The following is an 18,971-nucleotide window of genomic DNA, read 5'->3' on the forward strand; positions in this document are numbered from 1 at the left end:
AGAGGTTGTTCACAGTCCAAGGCTTCAGCACTGTACATACAAAAAAAGGAAATGAATGATGAGAGTAGAATTTGTGTTTTGTAATAGACAGGACAAAGTGTCAGGACCCTGAGTCCTGAAAAAAAAATAAATTAAACAAATGGTATGACTGCCCCCACCTGATACTTCAGTGTCAACAAGTCAGCTGTTTCTCATGGCTAAAAACATATCCTATAACATATTTTACCATCACATACTGTATTATATTGTATATCACATGCACTTTTCAGAGGCTGTCCAGGTTTCCATTCTGATCAGCATGTAAAACAGATTTCCCAATTTGATTTGTTTATGGTCAGTCCCTAGTGAGTACTGAATTTTTATTTCAGCTGAGATTCATACATTTCAGAGCAAAGGAAGCTAGGCAGTGAACATAAAAAATTAACTGATTTTGGTTCAGATTTATAATTTCTCTTTGAACTAGAGCTTACATTTTTGAAAGATGACTGGTGTTCATTTAAAGATACAGAATTTACCGTATCATTAGTATCAAAAAAGTGAGGGGTCTCTGTAGTCACCTAGTGGAGTTTCAAAGGAAGCTGCTGAAACCAAAACCTGTTCTCCCATGCAATAGCAAAAAAATCTTGTGAGGGTGCTTTCTATCCCTATAATCTAAGTGTTTAAATTATGTCCACCAACATTATCTCTCCTCATCCAAACTTCACAGGTTGTTTAAAGCAAACTGAAAATATATCACAGCAATGTACTTTTATACAACCTAAATTCAGGGCCTATACTCTGATTTTTGTGTAACAGTCTTTCAGATTGAAAAAGATCCTAGCTTAAAAAAAAAAAAAAAAAAGAAAAAATTGATTTCTTCCACACCACATCATTATATATTTTTATGTATGAATGCACTTAACCTAGTGTATTCAGAAGAACAATCATATCACCCAAAGGAGATAGATATATAAGCAAAGGTCACAGGTTCACAAAACCACAGGATCATTCAGGTTGGAAGGGACCTCCGGAGGTCACTAGTCCGACGTCTTGCTTGCAGCCGGACCAGGTGTGAGATCAGACCAGGTTGCTTGGGGCTTGATCTAGTCAGGTACTGAGCTCCACACTCTGGGCTGGTGATTGCACAACCTCTCTGGGCCCTGCTCCAGTGCCTGGGTGTCCTCATGGGGAATAAATTTCTCATACTCAGTCTGAACCTCTCTTGTTTCAATATGGGCCTGTTTTCTCTTGTCCTCCTGCAGTACAGCTGGGAATAGCCTAGCTCCAACTTCTCAATAGCCTCCCTGTAGGGCCTGAGGGGCTGCTGTTAGGTGCCCTCATAGCTATCCCTTCCCCAGCCTGAACAAGCCCTGGTCCCTCAGCCTCTCTTCGCAAGGCATCTACTGGCTCCAGATGCTTGTAGCATCTTTCTACATCCACTTTGCCAAGGGGTAAAGGACAATACAAAATGAAAACAGGTGTAGAATCAAGATTAGTATTTCATCAACTACCCTGTGAAATACGAATAAACTGCGTACAATGTGAATGAGGCACAACCACCAAGCTGTGCATGGACTACGGCTCCAGCTCTGGGTCCTTTTGTATTCCTTCAGCAACGCAATAATCTCATTTTCATGATTCAGTGATGTTCAGATGCACTGATTCAATAGCATTTCTATTAAAAGCCAGGTAATCTAATTTACTCATGGATAAAAATAACTCATTTTCAGATATAATATGAAAGGGGCAGAACAAAAATCTATACCCTCTGTGGCCTGACCGCCACCAGTGTTCCTGCTGGGTGGCTTTAGGACCACTCACAAGGATCTGAGTTTACAAGCAAGTGGAGGCAACAGCGTACATGTGTATCTGATAACTCCGTAGCTGGCAGTTTTTGTGAGGGTTTGGGTTTTTTTCTTGGCAATGTACCCAAAGAATAGTTTACCGTGGAAATGTGCTGTGGAATGTGAGTCCTTGCAGTCTCATAAACTTCCACTCGCCCTCTCAACCTAAGGAAATTGCAATTTTTCGATGTTACTGTAAATTGTACTTCGCCTTTCAGCAATATCGGGGTATCACAGCATCAAGAGGACCGGTTCAAAGCCTGCTGAAGTTAAACGGAAACATTTCCATTGACCGCGAGTGTATTCAGAACAAGCCTGCCACAGGCCAGACAACTTCACCAGCAAGCAGTCGCAGTGCTCCTCCTTCGGAGTTAAACAAATTTGTTTTCTTCTTTTGCTGCCCTCCTTCCTGCAGGCCCCCTGCTCTCCCTAATCATCCCCTGGGACCTCAGCAGAAGGCGGCGGGGCTCTCCCTGGCCGTTGCTGCCGGTGAGCCGTACGAAGCTGTACCCGAATTTACACGGCCACAATGCCCACCGGGCCCGACCCCCTCAGCGGGCGTGAGGGGGATGGCGGTCGCGGACAGAGGCGCCCACACGGCCGCCGGCGTCGCCAGCGCCGCGGAGCGGAGCGGCAGGCGCCTTACCCGCCCCCGGCAGCTTCCCGCCTCTGCGGGCAACGGCCGCCACCTGCCGGCCCTGCCCGGCAGCGCCTCACGCCGCCCCGCCCCGCCCCGCCCCGCCTCGCCTCACAGCGCCTCACGCCCGGCGCCCCTCGCTCTCCCCGCCGTCGCCTCACGGCGCCTGGCGCTGGCGCTGCCCCACGGCGGAGCCGGTAGCCGGCTGGGCTTTGGGGCGGGTGTCTGAACCAGGAGCCGGCTGCCGGCAGCAGCAGGCAGATGGCGGTGGCTCCCGCACGGTGGTGGCAGCCCGCGGGGTGAGCTTCCCGCCGCTTCTCCGGGTGGGGGAGAGCAGCTCGGACGGGGCGCCCGGGATGCCGCCAAAGAGGTGGTAAAGCAGAGCATAAGCCCTGCTAATTGCGAATTAGGCGAGGGTTTTAAGAGTGCTGGCAACACACCAGCGAAGCAATGATGAGTTTAAGGGCTCTTGAGTGTCCGCTGAATCAGGAGGCAGGGTCATGCCTAAGAGCACATGCTTCTATAGCTACTTCAAACCAAGTGGGGTATTTTTTGTCCTATGAAGTCAAGTCCAGCTTCAGAAATCTGCACAGCAAATTAAGAAACCATATTCGGTGCTTATGAAAGCTTAAGCAAGAATAAGTAAGTACTGCTGAGACTTTACCTACTATTTGTCCCCTAGGCGTGCATCTCTCAGGGCAGTTTTCCATAGGCCACATGGTTTCATTTTGTGGACGGGGAATTTGCTTTTTGCAGGGAATCACATCCCTTTGAAGTTGCAAGATGTTGCCCAGTAATTCACACCACATATATATACACCTCTGTATCATGAGATTGATGTAAATTGCTGAGGATGTCAGCTGAACGCAAGGCAACGCTACAGTAATCTGTCTTACACTGTCTGAAATAAGCTTTTTTTCCAGCTGAGGGAAACACAGGTATTATTGGTACACGCTCATGTAGACTGGGCCTTGGGTTTCTTGCCACGGACACAGCACAGGCAGTCCTTGCTTACAATTGCCCTGAAGCTACTTCTATTTCACAGTTATCTCTAGGCTGCATCCTTTCTGTTTTCTGGCCGACTGTGGAAATGAAGAAATGCTTCATGTTTTCTCTGTGGAAAAAGAAACAGGACTGGTATAAGCAGAAGACAAGAAAACTTTTCCGAGAGGGTATTAATGCAAGATCTAAATAAGCTGTATGGGACGTGTAGGATCCCAAAAGCTAAAGACAGGCTTAAAGGCACCATCTGGGTCCCACTAATGCCCTGCCAGTTGTAGGTGCTTTGCTCCAGCCACGTGAGCAGGTTCCACGGCCTATTAGCTACTCAGGACTGAATTTGCAATGGCCATAAACCCCAGAGGACTCAGGCCTGCCAAGGCTGCAGAGTAGACATGTTTACTGGTTGCAAAAGAAACAAATGCTGCTCTTCATACTATGCCCTACTTCTCAGCTAGGGTCAAACCACACTTGATGCAGAGTTGGGACAGCAGTATTTTGATTCGAGCTGGAAATACTACTGCAAATATCACAAAAAAAGAGGCTATTTCAAAGGCCTGAGGACTCAGAGGTACTCTCCCACACCTTGCTACCAGTGGGTTTTCCTGGCCAATACATGCAAGAGGAGAATGAAATCTGTCATATAGGCTTTATGCCAGTCGGGGACTTGCACCGCTCTCTCCAGGCTGGATTTCTGTTGTATGTTGCAAGGATTTTGTTTTGTTTTTAAATGCAGCTTTCCTGATTGAAATCAGGTTCAATGCAAAAGAAACACCAGGCTCCGACAGCTCGCAACAAAACCTACATGTTAGAAGCCTGTGTTGCTGATCTGGAATATATTATTCCATGGAGGGTAAAGAGGATTTTCAGGTTTAAAGTCCTGTTATGCAAATCAGTTGTCTTCTGTTCTGCCTTTGCATTAACACAGCCTGTCATAGTTCTTCCGCCACGCTTCATCTTCTATTTCCAAATCTACATTTTTTCAGACAATTTGATTTCAAAATTATATTTACATTCTTAACATCTCTTAATGAGCTTATTTCATTGGTTGCACAAACCTAATTATGAGTCACACCAGGGGCTCTTTTGCTGTGAATATTTCCTCCAATTTAGCCTGATCAAAGATTGTTGGGCCGTGTGAGAACCACAGCTTCAGACATCGCACTCATGTAGCTTAAGAATGAGCTAAACATTTTAAATAGAAACAGTCTGCTCAAGTTGAGTTAAATTTTTGGCAGAGACCAGAGGCTGAGTTGAGACTATCTTTAAAAACCAAGAGCAGTCCTTAACTGATACATTTGGGTTGTATTGTACCATGTTTTCCTTTGGAGGGCATCTCCAAATGGGCAAGTTCCAATAGCTGTTACCTTGAAGCTAGCCACCGTCAATAATAATGATAATTAGTGGATTTACATTATGAAATTTTAAAAGTAGATTTTATTTTTTTTAACTGGACTCTTTGTATTCCAAGGTTTTCATGTATTTTAAAACTGCTTTTTTTGCCTGTTTTCTTTTTTTATCTTTTCGTTGACCACATTTGCTCAGATGTGAAATGGAATTCAACTACCAAAAATTATATCCCAACTGTGTGCACTGCAGAAAAGGTCGTCACTGACAACACTGCTATATGTCTTCTGCTTAATCCCTTTCTCTGGTGAGCTGTCTGGTCTGCAGGTGAGGGAGCCATGAACTCAAGTCCTAACCTCACCGCTGGCCTATTGTAGCCCAGATTTTAAAATCTGACTCCTATATTTGGGTTCTTGATTTGTAGAGGTGGTAAGCATAGCACCCAGCTGCCCATGGTGTTAGCTCTTCGTTCCTCACTTTCCAGACAGCTATTGGGTGTGGTACTACATAACTGTTTCAGGTGGTGTTATCACTTCAGATGTCTTCTGATCAGACTTTATATGCCATCAGTTAATTGCTGAGTGTTATTCAGGAATTTAGATGTTTACATTTTCTCTACCGAGTTTAAATCATAAGCAAACCACCACTCTTAGTCAGAGCTCCTCCTGAATAGACCACTGTCAGTCTGGCCCAGTGTCACTTTCTGCATCCATTAAGAAATGTTTAATATCCATTCATATGCTGAGAGATTTTTTTTCTTTATTTTCTAATCTCTGTGCTGCACTCCAGAGAAAAAAATACAGTCTTCAATCTAGGGTATGAATATGCAGAACCCTCACTACAGCTGTGAAATGGAAGAGACCTCATGCCTGTAGTGAGAAAGGATCTCAGTGGTAGTACCCTGGGCACACTAACAAGCCTTGATAGCCCTAAGCAACCTCACCTGAAACCTCCACCCACACACATGAGCCGGGGAGGCTCCATTTAAGCCCAGGCTTGAGCCTGTTCTCCTTATAAAGGTGCTTTTCTCTATTAGCTTTCTTGGACCTGACTTGTTACCTAGTCTCTGCCTGATACTTGCTGGGCTGCTAATTGACCTGTTCCTGTGACACTACTGCTGCTTGCCTGTCTCTGGTGCTGTGGTACTGTATGCTGCTGTTGAGGTCAGTGCATAACTTGTGTAGTTGCCCTTCCCTCCTGGCTCATCTTCTGTTAAGGAGAAGCCCTGCTCTTGCTGCTCTCTGATGCTCAGCAAGGACTCCCCATGGAAGAGCTGTCTTCCTGGTTGTGCTTGTAAGTGAGCTAAGTGCCCTGCCATGTCCTGCTCCTGCTGAGCACGGTGCCTATCCTCCCTTGGTGCTGCAGAGGGGTGCTGGAAGGGATGGAGCTACAAGCTCTCTCTGGCTAACTGTTGGCAATGTTTAACTGTAAATATCATTTAGTTACTGCTGCTAGTCTCTGTGTGATACGGGAGGCTGTAAAGGACCCATATACCCCAACCATAGGGGTGGTGTAAAGTAACTTCACGATCTCTCTGCAAAACTCAAAAGACTTAAGTCTTCTTTTGATTCTGCCAATTTTATGTGTCTCAAACTTGCGTAGAGGTTGCTCCTGGCTTCCACAGATGTAGTGAGAAGAGTACCTAATCTTTAAGCTTATAGTTGAGGAGCTGAATTTAATTTTTAGCAAATGTTTATTCATGGAGTCTCTAATTTATACATACAAAGGCTGTAGCTAAAGGAGACAGAACATAAAGGAAGCATCAAACAAAATCACAGCCTTTTTATACCCAATTAAAAAGAAATATTATCCTAATGAAAACTCTCAAGGAAGTAGAGAGTGAGTGAGTGAAATCAGATCAAAGACACTCAATAAACCCCCATTTTTATATGAAACACATTATTCATCAATTAAACAATGTGTTGTGTGAGGGAGCACCACAATATAATAAATACTGACAGCAGAAATACTGAGACGTTCAGTCTGTTGGCCTTACTTAGCATCTTACTTCCTAGCTTATCCTGCTGTTTTCTCAGGAATCATTTTCCAAGTAAGGCACTACTGAATTTAGTGTGAGTGATCTCAGTAGACAAAAGCAATCACTTAAGGATAGATGCCGATACTATTTTGTGTTTTGTGCCGTTGTTCTTGTTTGAAGCAGAGTAAATATGTACTAATGCCAGTTAAGTAAATGGAACTAATCTGGTCTTAATTGTATTTCAATTTCCACTGTAAGGAGCCCATAGCAAGATACTGATTTCAGGACCCGCTGGGTAATGTAAATACAGATTTCTATACTGGGTTATGAAACACTGACAGAATTACTACAGCTGGAAGCAAAGGTTAGCAGCAAAACATGACCAAGGAAGATGAACTTTAAGTTCTCATATGCAAATTGTTATGGAAGTACTTGCAAGTTCACCAGCCCTACAGCTGAAACAGTGTCTTGTCACTAACTTGCCAAGTCAAAAATGAAATATGTTTCAGCATGGATAAGGGAGTAATGTGTGACCCTGAGAAAGGCTATACTAAGTTTGGGGGTGGGGCTGGGCTGGAAATCACTGCTAGACCAAACAGACATTTGTTCCACTGGCAGAAATGCAATAATGCTTTCTTCAGGATGCCTTCTGATCTGCAGCTGGGAGACTTCCTGAGACAGAGATTATAGCTACAACTTCATGTTTAAAAGAAAAAAACAAAACAAACCAACAACACCCTGAAGGCCTGTTCTTTCATGAAATCACTTAACTGCTTTTTAAAATCCATTTTGGCTTCCCAAATTTCCAAATCTGGCACAGTCTGTTTGTGGAAACAGTACCCTAACACCCCACCACACCCCCGCCCCCTGCCTTTTTTTCCTTTAAGTTTAAACATGTATTGTTTTGATGCCTCTTTCTCATAACAAGACCAACTGAATAATGAATGCCATGACTTCCCATCCCTCCTGCTCTTCATCTTCTATTTGTATCTTTCTTTTCACCTCTCTTTAGGATGTAGGAATGAACCTGAATTCTGTATTCAAACTGTGGTCTAACCATAAACTCATATGCAGCAACAAGGAGTTGATGTACTGAAACAGTGGTGGTTTCTGTTTGTTGTCTAGTCCTTCCCTAATAATTTCATGTATTTGATTCACTAGTTTAGTTAATGTAAAATACTAAATTGGCATATTCAAAGAGCTAATCACAATGGCTCCAAGATCTTTTTCCTGATGATAGTTAATTTAGGTAGTCATACTGTCTGTATAAGGCTGTCTTTATTTGTGCCTGACTCTGCATTACAAGACTCTTTTCTGACAATTAGTTGGAAATTCAGTATCATGAGATTTCTGCAATTCTTCAAGATCGGCTTTAGGCTTACTACACAAAGTGATTTTGTACAGCTCTCTATAACTGTCATCTCCCTATTCACCTACTTCCCCCTCATTAATGAACATAGTGTCTATTACAGATTCATGTGGGATTCTGCTGATAAACTGTTTCTGGAGAAAGCTAACTAGTCTTTCACCCCTCTGATTTAATGCCTTATTAATCTGTAACAGGATCTATCATCTTACTATGCAACAGATTGCTTTCTTTTCCCCCCCTCTAATAGCTTTTGGTGAGTGACCTTGCCAAAAGCCTCTGAAAACGACCCCTTTATCTACCTGCTTCTGATTCAAAGAATGCCACTAGATTTCTGAGGCACGATTTCCCTGTACAAATCTGTCCCAAGCCATCATTCAGTTTATAATTTGTACTTAATTCTGTTCTCTACTGTAGATTCTACCAAGTCGCCTGGTTTCAAAATCCAATTTAACAACTTGTGGTTTCTTGCAACCTCCTTAGAATGATTTTTTTAAAAAAAAAAACCCAAACCTGGCCTTGCTCTTGCCAGCTCCTACATCCTGTGCTGCAGTGATCAAGAGTTTGATCATTTTGTGTGTGACTTCCTTCTCTAGGTGGGTAGCCAGTGGCACAGGTAATTGTGGAGCTACGGCATGTTATCGCTGTGTGTGGCTCAAAGTGCACTGCAAAACACAGTCTACATGCACTTACAATATTGCTGGGGAACGGGAGGAAGAGTAGAAATGTCTATCCATAAAGTGAAAGTTACAGGTGGTTTAAAAACCTTACTAAACAATCCTTTGAATTCTGGATAAACAGTTTCTGTAGTCTGAAATGTAGGTATATTTTAAGACCTGTCATTACTGCAGTCTAGAAGAGCTGCTTTGTACTTGGTGTTCCACAAACATTTACAAGGAAAAATTTAGATTTGCAATATAAATACATGTAGAGATGGAGAAATTATTGTCTGTTTTCTTTGTTGTTAATGGGTAGCTGAAGCAAAGCACAAAGACTAAGTAATTGGCCAAGACTATGATGGCAGTCTGCAAGAAACCAAACTTAATCTTCATAACTTAGTCCTATCCCTAAATTACAGGTTTAACTTTCCCCTTTAAGTATAATATATCTTCATATTGTGGAAAATGTTATTTGTTCTTTTCATTATATCTACCTTCTGTATCTTACAGAAACTGGTGTGCTTATGTCCATACCAGACTCTTGCCTACAGTGGTAGTGGACAATCTGGAAACCTTCTCATCAGGCAGAGCGAAGCCTTGCACTTGGCATATTGGATCCTGTGCTCAGAGGTGTGTAGAACTAGGAAGAAAGAGTACTTGCAAGTACATTAATTATCACCAGCTGCATAATTAATACAACCATGACTTCAGAAATGAAAATGAAAACAGGAGGGAGCAGATTAGCATGGTTCCAGGTCTCATCTTCACATGCCCCTATAGCAAGTATAAAAAAGCTCATGACTTGTCCCTATAGCAAGTATGAAAGTTCATGACTTGGCATGCTTGCACTCTGGCATCCTCTGATCAGTTCAAAGTCTTCAAGTAAGTCCATTGTATGCTCCCCTCTTCCAGAGTACCGCAAGGAAAGGTACACATGTACAAAGTTTTAAAGCACAAGTGGGGAAGAAAATCCGTTCTGTGCAGTTTTCCAATTTTGTGCTTTGTTGGAGGAAAAGGCTTCCCCTGAGAGGCATAAATATTTTTGTTGTTATCTCTCTGCTGGGTGCTTATTTCTGGCACAGCTTTGGTCAGACAGTGAACCTAGAAAAGTAATTGGCCTGGATACAACTTGTAAATAATGACTCTGTTAAACATACTCGGATTGCTTTTTGTGGTTTGGGTGCCTCATTGTATTCTCCAAACATTAGATTTCAGTAGTAACTGAAATTGGTTTCTAATGCATGGGCCTGGAAAATGAACCAACAAAATAGAGGTTGTAACATATTTTTCCTCTGAAAAATTTCAAAAGCCTCTTACAAGTCAGTTTGACTGTTCTGAGAATTGTCCTCTAGGTGGTATGGCAGAACATGCTTAAAGCTTTGAGGTGAAACAGGGAATACAGTATCTTTAGGATTTGGTGACTTAAATATAGTTGATTGTATTGCAAAACTGTGGAGTGGACCCTGTGGTTGAAATGTTGCCAGTTTTTTTTCTAATGCAATCTAGAAGATTCATAAAAAACTTTGATTTTTTTTTTTTTTTTTTTTTTTTTTTGGAAAATTTAGCTCCTTGAGCTGATCCTGTAAATAAGTCTCTACTATATAAATTTTTGAGGCTTGTTTACGTGGAGAGTTATTTTTGAAATAGCTATTCCTGATTAACTCCTTTCATGGACACTTCATTTTTATGAGTGCTTTCAGGAATGGATTATGCTAATGCAGAATAAGGTAGTTTTATCATAAAATAAGACCATCTATACAGCAAAATACCTCTGAACTCTCTTGATTTCAGTTCACCTTAATCTTTGAGTTCTTGCTGCTGAAAAAGCCATTTCTCTGAGGCAGAGCTGGTTGGGGACATATGCAAAGTTCCTGCCAGCTGCTATGAATTTTAATATATATAATATTACATCCCTTGTGAACGGGTGACAAGATTAACTATAGTGTAAAACAAGGTGACATCTTCTAATTCATTGGGAGGATATTTTTTGGTCTGACAGCCTTCAGTTTTGTCCCCCTTTCTGGAATGATTTAGATGGGGATTGTGTGTCCAAAACAGTTCTGCAATAATTATATCATTGTATTTTCTGAGATTTGAGGTGTTCTTCATGTTAGTGTTTAGCAACTAGCAGAACTGTGTGATACTCTTTTTATTCAAACTTTGTATTTAACATATTAAGAGGCAAATAGACTTGCTGCAGTTAGTTTCTTCTGTATGCCCTGCTGCAGCGTGTTCATTCTAAACTGACTTCTCTGTGAAGTTAAGAAAGCTAAAGGAAGTGATGGGGTAGCCAGGACATTCAGAAGGTGTTGGACACAGAAACAAAATTGCTGCTGCCTCTGCAGTTGCATACTATAAGAGTAATAACTGCGGCATCACAATTACATAGCCATACCCTCCTTACATCGATGTCCAGGATGGAAATTTTCATGCTTCATTGGATTAATGTTTGTATAATCTTGTTTCAAATAATCAGAATAGAAGGCTTCCAGTGTGCACTAAATATGAACTGATGTGGCATAAATTCATTGTGAATCCTTTTTTTCACTGATTTCAGAGAAAACATTATAATCGCAATTGTATTTTTGGCTCACTCTCTCCAGTTTAGTAGATATTAATTGTAATAACTTCCATAAAAGTTGGCAGTATTTGACTCCTGAATAAGATACTCAGGGAATAAGTCTGACAGCACTAGACATCAGGTTCCTTTAAAATCCATGCAGGTGATCTGAAGGCTGCAATATTAAAACTATGATTGCTATTGAAACACCAAACCCTTGTTAGGCTTCACTTTCAGTTTCAAGCAGTTAATTAAAAGATACATTTGACATGTAAGATAATGTAATGTAGTTATACAGGTATCCTACAACTCCTGTTGGGTCACCTAAAATAGGTTTAAAATGTTCTTGTTTTGCAGGTCCCAGACAACAACACACCAAGCCTACAGAATCAAACATAAAATATTAACATCACTGGAGTGGAAGTGCTGTCCTGGGTACAGTGGGCAAAACTGCCAACCCAAAGGTGAGTAGAGTTGTAAGGATTTGAAACTATTCACTTCAGCAAAAGAAAACAATAGAACCTGATTTGTGAGCAAATGGCTCTGCTGAAAATCAATGCAGTCCTTCCTGTTAATTTAAAACCAGGAAAAATGCACAGTAAACTAAAATGACTTGGGATGTTGACTCTTTCCCCGCACATGAATTTCCAGAGTAGCTAAGCAGAATGTCCTTTCCTCTCTTCCACTCTAAACAAAACTCATAAAATCTTCAGCCTTATTCCATTTTGCTAAAATATGGAGTTTGCATTCAGTGTGTCTCTACTTTTGACCTTTTAGTTATTGAGTATTGCAGTGCTGGGGATATTAAATCCAGGTCCTCTATTGAATACTTGCTGTAAAATTCATCTACAGCACTGTGACTCTCTTGGTTTTCAGTTTCAGGCTCTAAGAATACATTTTAGACATGATAAAATAATGTATCAACTTTGTTTTCCTCTGAATTGAGTAGGCCTTTTGTCATTCATTTCAACAGTGAGTGAATTTTACTAGGTATTACTCATGATCCCTGTATAATTGTGCCCATTTTTGACAGAATAGAGTGTTTTACCTCTGCCTTGGTGATCAAACATATGGCAACGTACTGTAGTTTAACATCTGTATAATAGCTATTTCTTTGCTGCTGGCCTTAAACAAGCAGCCCTTGAAAAATAAGATATGGCATCAGCATACATATTTTAAATGAATGAATATTACAAGAAAGGCCATTAGATGTGGTAGGGAATTCAATCAGCAGTGGTAAAGTAGAGGCTGTGATTAAAAATTAATGTAGAGGAATGAAGAGAAATCACTGTTATTCACATTCAGGAGGGAAATTTCAATGCTGAAAAGCCAGAACCTCAGCAGGCACAGAATTCTCTTCTGTGCATCTGAGCGTGGAGTCACATATTAACACGGGACACAGTCAGCAAGGCTGTCCAGTGAGCACGGATCAGATGTTTTAAAGGTTTGCTTTGTAAAAATGCAAACGTTAGCAAAAATAGATTAGAAAATGCTTATTGAAGGGGGAGGCTACAGTTGATAAAATTGAAATGGCATCAAAACAACAGGGAAGCATTGACCAGGAAAAAAAGCTGTATAACTCAATTTGTAGTGGTATCTGTGTAAAGATAAGAATAAAGGAAAATGTTGTCAAGTGTTACAGGAGTGGGTTTGAAATTACATCTCCTGGGTTCTATTTTCAAACCTCTTCTGACTTGCTGAATAACTTGGGGAAGCCACTTATAATCTGCATACCCAAGTTTACCCATCTAGAAAATTGAGATGACACTTATCTCACAGGGGCACTGGGATATTTAATTAATTAATGCTTGTAGAAGTGCTTAAAGAGACTGGGATGAAAGGTGTTATGTCAGAAAGGCTCTTCTTCCCTGCTTCTGGAATCCTGCCTCCCACGAGGAGCAGACCACCAGCACAAGCCCTGCCTGTATTATTCAATTCCCATGAAGGGATGTCAGCTAATGAACTTGAACAGTTGGGAGCCCAACAGCCTTGTCTTCAGGCACTCCCTTTCTGAAACAGTGGGGGAGAGACATTGTAAGCTCTGACTGAGGCTCTCCAGAGTCACTGAGCCTTCCGCTTGGCCTCTCTGCGCTTGATCTGCTCAACAACAGAACTGTTATAGAAGGGTTTCTGTGCCAAGCGAACAAGGGTATTCTGACAATATGTTATAGATCCTGGGAAGGCGCTGTTAGTGTGATGTGGGTTGCTTGTAGCAAATGCTAATTCAAAACGCCTTCTGGTTTAGCTTCTCTCTCAAACCAAGTGAAATCATACGTAACTATTTCAGTCTGATAGTCTAGGCAGGAGGAAACACTTGTCACCATCTGATAGTTATTACCAGACATCTGTAAACCATATTTGGTAGCCTCATTGTAACTGCTTGGTTACAGATGCTTCTCAAGGTAATGTAGTAGTGAGTGAGACAGAAGAGCCTCTGGGAAGAGATGTGTTCAGATCACTATTTCTAATTTTACCTCCCATGTGGCAACACATGACCAAAATGGATAAGACCTGGATCCTAGTCCAGCATGGACAATGCAATTTTACAACAGACTTTTTAAGAAGAGAAAAATGTAGACATTTCTTGCAAGTCTCATGAAACAGTGCAATATGGACAACTCAACAAATAGAACATCATTATTTTGATTTGGGAATATCAAATGCTTAACTGGGAGCAAAAAGGCTAAAATGAAAGGACTTGTAAGTTCTGAGTTGCAAAGTTCATGACATCATTTTTGTTAAACACTGCTTTATTTTAATTTTTCATCCTTAAGCTGGAGAAAACAATGTGCTTCTAGTAATGTCTGAGGGGAAGAAATCCCAGTTTGCTCATGTACATATGGTCCCTGAACACTGTATTATGTGTCAAAAATGATTTCAAGAACTGGAAGATGCATCTTCAAATATAGATCATGCTGTTTGAATTCAGTTTTGGTATGGAGTGAGCTGAGGTGACTTAATGTATATGAGTTCATTTCCACCTGCCCTGGCTGTGGGTTAGAGCAGACAGCTGGTTCTCAGAGCTGCTGACAATGCCATAGCCATTGTTAGCACTGAATTCTCTCACATGGTAGCGATGTCATTTCTCCAGCAGATGGCTGTAAAATGTTCCACACAGGAGCAAGTGCTATCCTATGCGTGGGGTGAGCTGCAGACACAAAAGGTAGCAATTCACCTTGAAATGCAGGGAATGGGAGGAAACTACCAAACTCCCCGCAGGGATTCCCCTTCAGCCACTCCTGCTTCATCAAAAATATATTGAGAGAAAAAGATCCAATTTCCATATTTTTAATATTCCCTGAAATCATTTTGCATGCTATGTTTAAAAATACATGGGACAATAAATTATACATCTAGGCCAATATATTCAATGATAGGAGCCTAATGTTAAATTCCTATGTGCGTTACCTGATATTCAGAAGTGCTGAGGACCCTGAAGCTCCTGGAGGAACTGGAAGAACTCATTGCTCAGCATTTTGAATTGCTGGTTTTTTTGGTAGTGTTGCTTTGTTATTGTAAATAGCACCTATAAGATGGGTCTAGCAGTCTAAATTTTATTTTATGTTTAATCTTTTTAGATTAAACTGAGCATAGCATATACAATCTTTAAAAGGTCTCAAATGAGAGTCATTTGATGGCTATTTCTACCCTAAAGGGTGTATGTATTAGAGTTTCAGTCTACTGCTCCCATCACATGTGCTTCTATTTAGCATCTAGGATGGGGAATCTCAGCTGTGGGACCAAGGAGCACATAAGACATAATCACCATATGATGTGTCAGAGTGGTTCCTTTGGAAAAGGACGGAGCCACACTGGAAGAATGATGTAGGAGAAGCTATATTGCCAGTGACTCTTCTGAATTTTTTTTCATAAATGAAAACCCTGAATTTCTAATGCTGCCTGAGAAGTACCTTTCCTATAGAGTGATGAAATGTAATAACTGCAGAATATGAGGTATTGTCTCTGGGTGAGTTTTCATGTGTGTGCATCACTGGCTACAGTCCTTGCTGCTTTTAACAGTATAATGCACTATTGGCTTGCTCCATTACAGGTTTTCTCCAACAGAGTGATACTATGTCCTGGGTCTTACAGGGATTAAGTTATCTGAACAGTTTAGAGCATTAGTAAACCAAGTACACAGTGATAAATATATATCCTTGAAACTCTAATAAAAGTGAAAACTGTAAGGGTTTGGGTATTCCACAATGTGAAGCTGTGAGTGGGGCAATTGATTTAATAGGGAGGATAAAAGATAAGATGGATAGTATAAAAAAAAAAAATAATCTGGTGTCTGTAGCACTAACAGTGGCAGTGAATACATTTGGAGCAACAGAAAGATTGGTAAATGAAAGAATAAAAGGACATCGATCAGCTGGTCTTTATCACAGGCAAGTAACTGACTCCCTTGTCATAGATTATATCATCACATCACCACCTGATAAATCCTGTGTAATGAATTGGGCTGAATGCAAGTATTTAACTCCTGTCAATAACCATGCCACAGAAAGATAAGAGAAGCTATTGAAATTTATAAGTATTTGAGGATTTTGTATTTCTTATCAGCCAATTTCAATAAATTCTATGAAACTTTCAGTCTGTATGATAATTTTCTTTGAGTTCCTGTCCTAATTGTTACTCCCCCCCAATTTAGAACATAAACCACCATATACCATCCTTAGATGTAATATATTGATCCTCATATATACTGCTAAGAGGCTGGTGAAACACAGGGAATTTCTTGATTCAGCATTTTATTCTGTTTCCTTGGAAACTCATATTATGGCCAGACTAGGTTTTAATATTTGAACTAGAAAATAATGTCACCGTACCCAAGTTATTCTGCTTGTACTGTATTAAAGACTGGAAATGGCATCAGTGCCACATTAAGTGGCATTCCTTAGATGTACTCTAGCTGGAACAACATCTACTTCAAAAGCTTCATGAACTGAGCAAGCATATACAAATTGGTATGAATTTACACTAGCAAATTTACAACCTACTCTGTACATATTTAATTTTTTTAAATAATAATGAAATGAAAATGACACTGTTAAGCCTAATGGCTAGAGAAGTAAGTCAGGAAGGTGGAAATCTCAGTTCAGTTCGTAGCTATCCTGTCAGTTGTTCCCTATTTTTTGTGAGTGAAGGCACTTTACTTCTCTGGACCTCAGTTTCCCCAACTGTAATATTGAAATGATAATAATGTTAGTCTAACTTTTTGAAAATTTCTTTGGGATCTTTGGGCTGAGATGTAAAACAAACACAGAAAATCCCATCTACCATGACCAGAGAAAGTATTTACAAACTTGTCACCTTTGTGAAGTTTTTTAATGTAGGTACCAGTCACAAATCTCAGATGATATTTGTTGGTATTTTTATTATGTTTTAAAATGGTTTTTATTTTTTAGGTGCTGCAACCATGTAATATCACTATTGCCTTTAGTGGGAAGATTTCCATGGCTGAAGATTTGTGTAATCTGTCAAAAAAACCCAAAATCACTTTCAACAAACCTGACTAATTTTGTAGCTATAACCCCCCCCCCCCCCAATTAATTTGACAGCTGACAAGCTCTGCATTGTCTTTGTACTGCTGTTTTATATTGATCTAAAATATTCTCCTAGAATTTTTAGCCCTGGAGATTTCAAAATTCTGTTTGTTATAGGACAAGTTTTGACATTTTAGTATTAACACCAACCCCTGCCAATCTCAGGAAGCCATTTATAAAGCCATTCACTGTCTTCATCAGTGTGGTCCCACACTGTGTTATAGATGGAGTAAGCAGATAACAAGAATCACTGCAGACGATTAGGCTTTGGTAAAGTTGGTACAGAATAGAGAGAGAAAGCAATTGTTGTGGAATCCTGATTGTCATGTTCCATGTTTCACACACATCCTTTCCTTTTCCTCCCTCTTTTAGCTCAAGAACAACAATCACTTATAGACAGCAACCTGGCTGAAAGCAGCAGAACTGTCAGTGAGAGGACACCAGGAGCTCCTCAGGACCCCAGTGGGCCAGGTCAGCTGTTATAATTACTATCAACTCTAGCCCAATCATTGACTGTGTGATTCACTAAGATCACTGCAAAAACAATTTGAGAAAAACTGCTGTCAGCTGAAGGGACCTGAATGAACCCTTAGAATTTCTAGCAGTCATGGTTCAGCAGTATGCTCCTCTGATAAAGATAGGCAGAAGAAACTGAATTTAAAGGTACCAGTAGCTTAGCATTTATAGAGTGTCTTGTGACTAAACTAAAATGAGGAAAGTCATTCTACCTAGAAATATTTAAACTGTTATATTACTGAGTAAAGTAGATGAAGCAACAGAAAAAAAGAAAAAAATTCAACCAAACAACATAGCCAAAAACCCCCAAATCTAGGAGTAGTATAGATCAGCATTGGTCATAAAAGAAAATGTAGTAATGTTAATTGTATTATCTGAATACGTGATTATTGTTATATATTGTCTTATAAAAATTGCTGCTTTATTCAAATTCAGTACAGTGATGCTTCAAACTCTAGCAAGGGCAGCTTAGGTGTGTTTTAAGCTATTCCATCTAGGATGATCAAATAGCTAAGCAACACAGGGACAGTTTACAGCTGTATGCTACAGATGTTTGAGATTTTTTTCTTATTACGCTATTCATTTGCTTACTACTGTGTTTACGTCAACCTACCTAGACCATAAGGTTGTGGAACTTAATGTCGGTGTCCTTGCAAGGATATGTACAGACCTCAGCATCATGAGAGCTAGTTAGTAACCATAATGCTTTTATTCAAGCAGTGATCTACATTGAGAAGTTACCTTAGGTGACAGCTGCATGAAAAGCTTCTCCACCTCTTAGTCTCTAGAATTGCTGTGTGTGCTCACTTCTCTTTATTTTCCATTACCATCTGTATCATTTAAAGTTTACCAGCACAAATGTTCCAGAAAATTAATTTCAAAGTTGTCTGCATAAGTATTCATGGAAAAGGAATTTTATTCATGCCAGGTGTGTTTGCACACTCACTAAATTGGGAACAGAAACAACCATGGTTTATCAGATCATTTCAATTAACCATGAATTCAAATATTAAGTGTTCACTGTAAAGAAACATGAAAAGATATCTATGATTTAGAGGTACTCAAGTAGTTGACAGACTGTGCTATATTCCAATCTGTACCACCTGAAGGTGTATAAGCCTTTGAGGGTACAGAGATGTTGGTAATGCAGAATTATTTAGAAAGTCTGTGTACTCAGGGAACTGCAAGCAATCAGCATATCGTGTTTAAATAACAGCAAAAGAAATATGTGAAACATGCTTGAATAAGGCAGCTGTTTGAAAAAATTATTCTCTGCTTGTGATATACTCCCCAGCAGTGAGAGAGACTGCATTTCTCAGGCAAATTTTTGGTGGCAAATTATATGCAAGTTACTTGGCAGTGTTCTCTACATACTGTCAAATGAGCTTGTAGTTTTTGTCGTGAGGAGCCAGATGGACATGTGAAAGACAGTGTAAAGGAGGCATGTTGCTTGAACTTTCTTACTACCTCACTTTTCTTTTGAAACTGTTGATGTTTCAATTATGTATGTCTACACTGGCTTTTTGTATAATCATCAGCT

At 40.3% G+C, this 18,971-nt stretch overlaps 1 protein-coding gene across 2 annotated transcripts in view; it reads left to right on the top strand.

The window, feature by feature from the left end:
* The window catches only part of MMRN1 (multimerin 1), a 47,455-nt gene that overhangs the window by 8,040 nt on the left and 20,444 nt on the right, over positions 1–18,971 (top strand). Inside the window, exons 2-4 of one of the 2 annotated variants that reach the window (XM_030025952.2) lie at positions 9,320–9,439; positions 11,727–11,833; positions 17,288–17,386. In XM_030025952.2, the coding sequence (XP_029881812.1) occupies positions 9,320–9,439; positions 11,727–11,833; positions 17,288–17,386 (326 nt within the window). The remainder of the gene's footprint in view (positions 1–9,319; positions 9,440–11,726; positions 11,834–17,287; positions 17,387–18,971) is intronic. The other variant, XM_030025959.2, reaches the window with a different exon arrangement.

The sequence above is a fragment of the Aquila chrysaetos genome, chromosome 1 (assembly GCF_900496995.4).
Source record: "Aquila chrysaetos chrysaetos chromosome 1, bAquChr1.4, whole genome shotgun sequence".
NCBI classification, from domain to species: Eukaryota; Metazoa; Chordata; class Aves; order Accipitriformes; family Accipitridae; genus Aquila; species Aquila chrysaetos.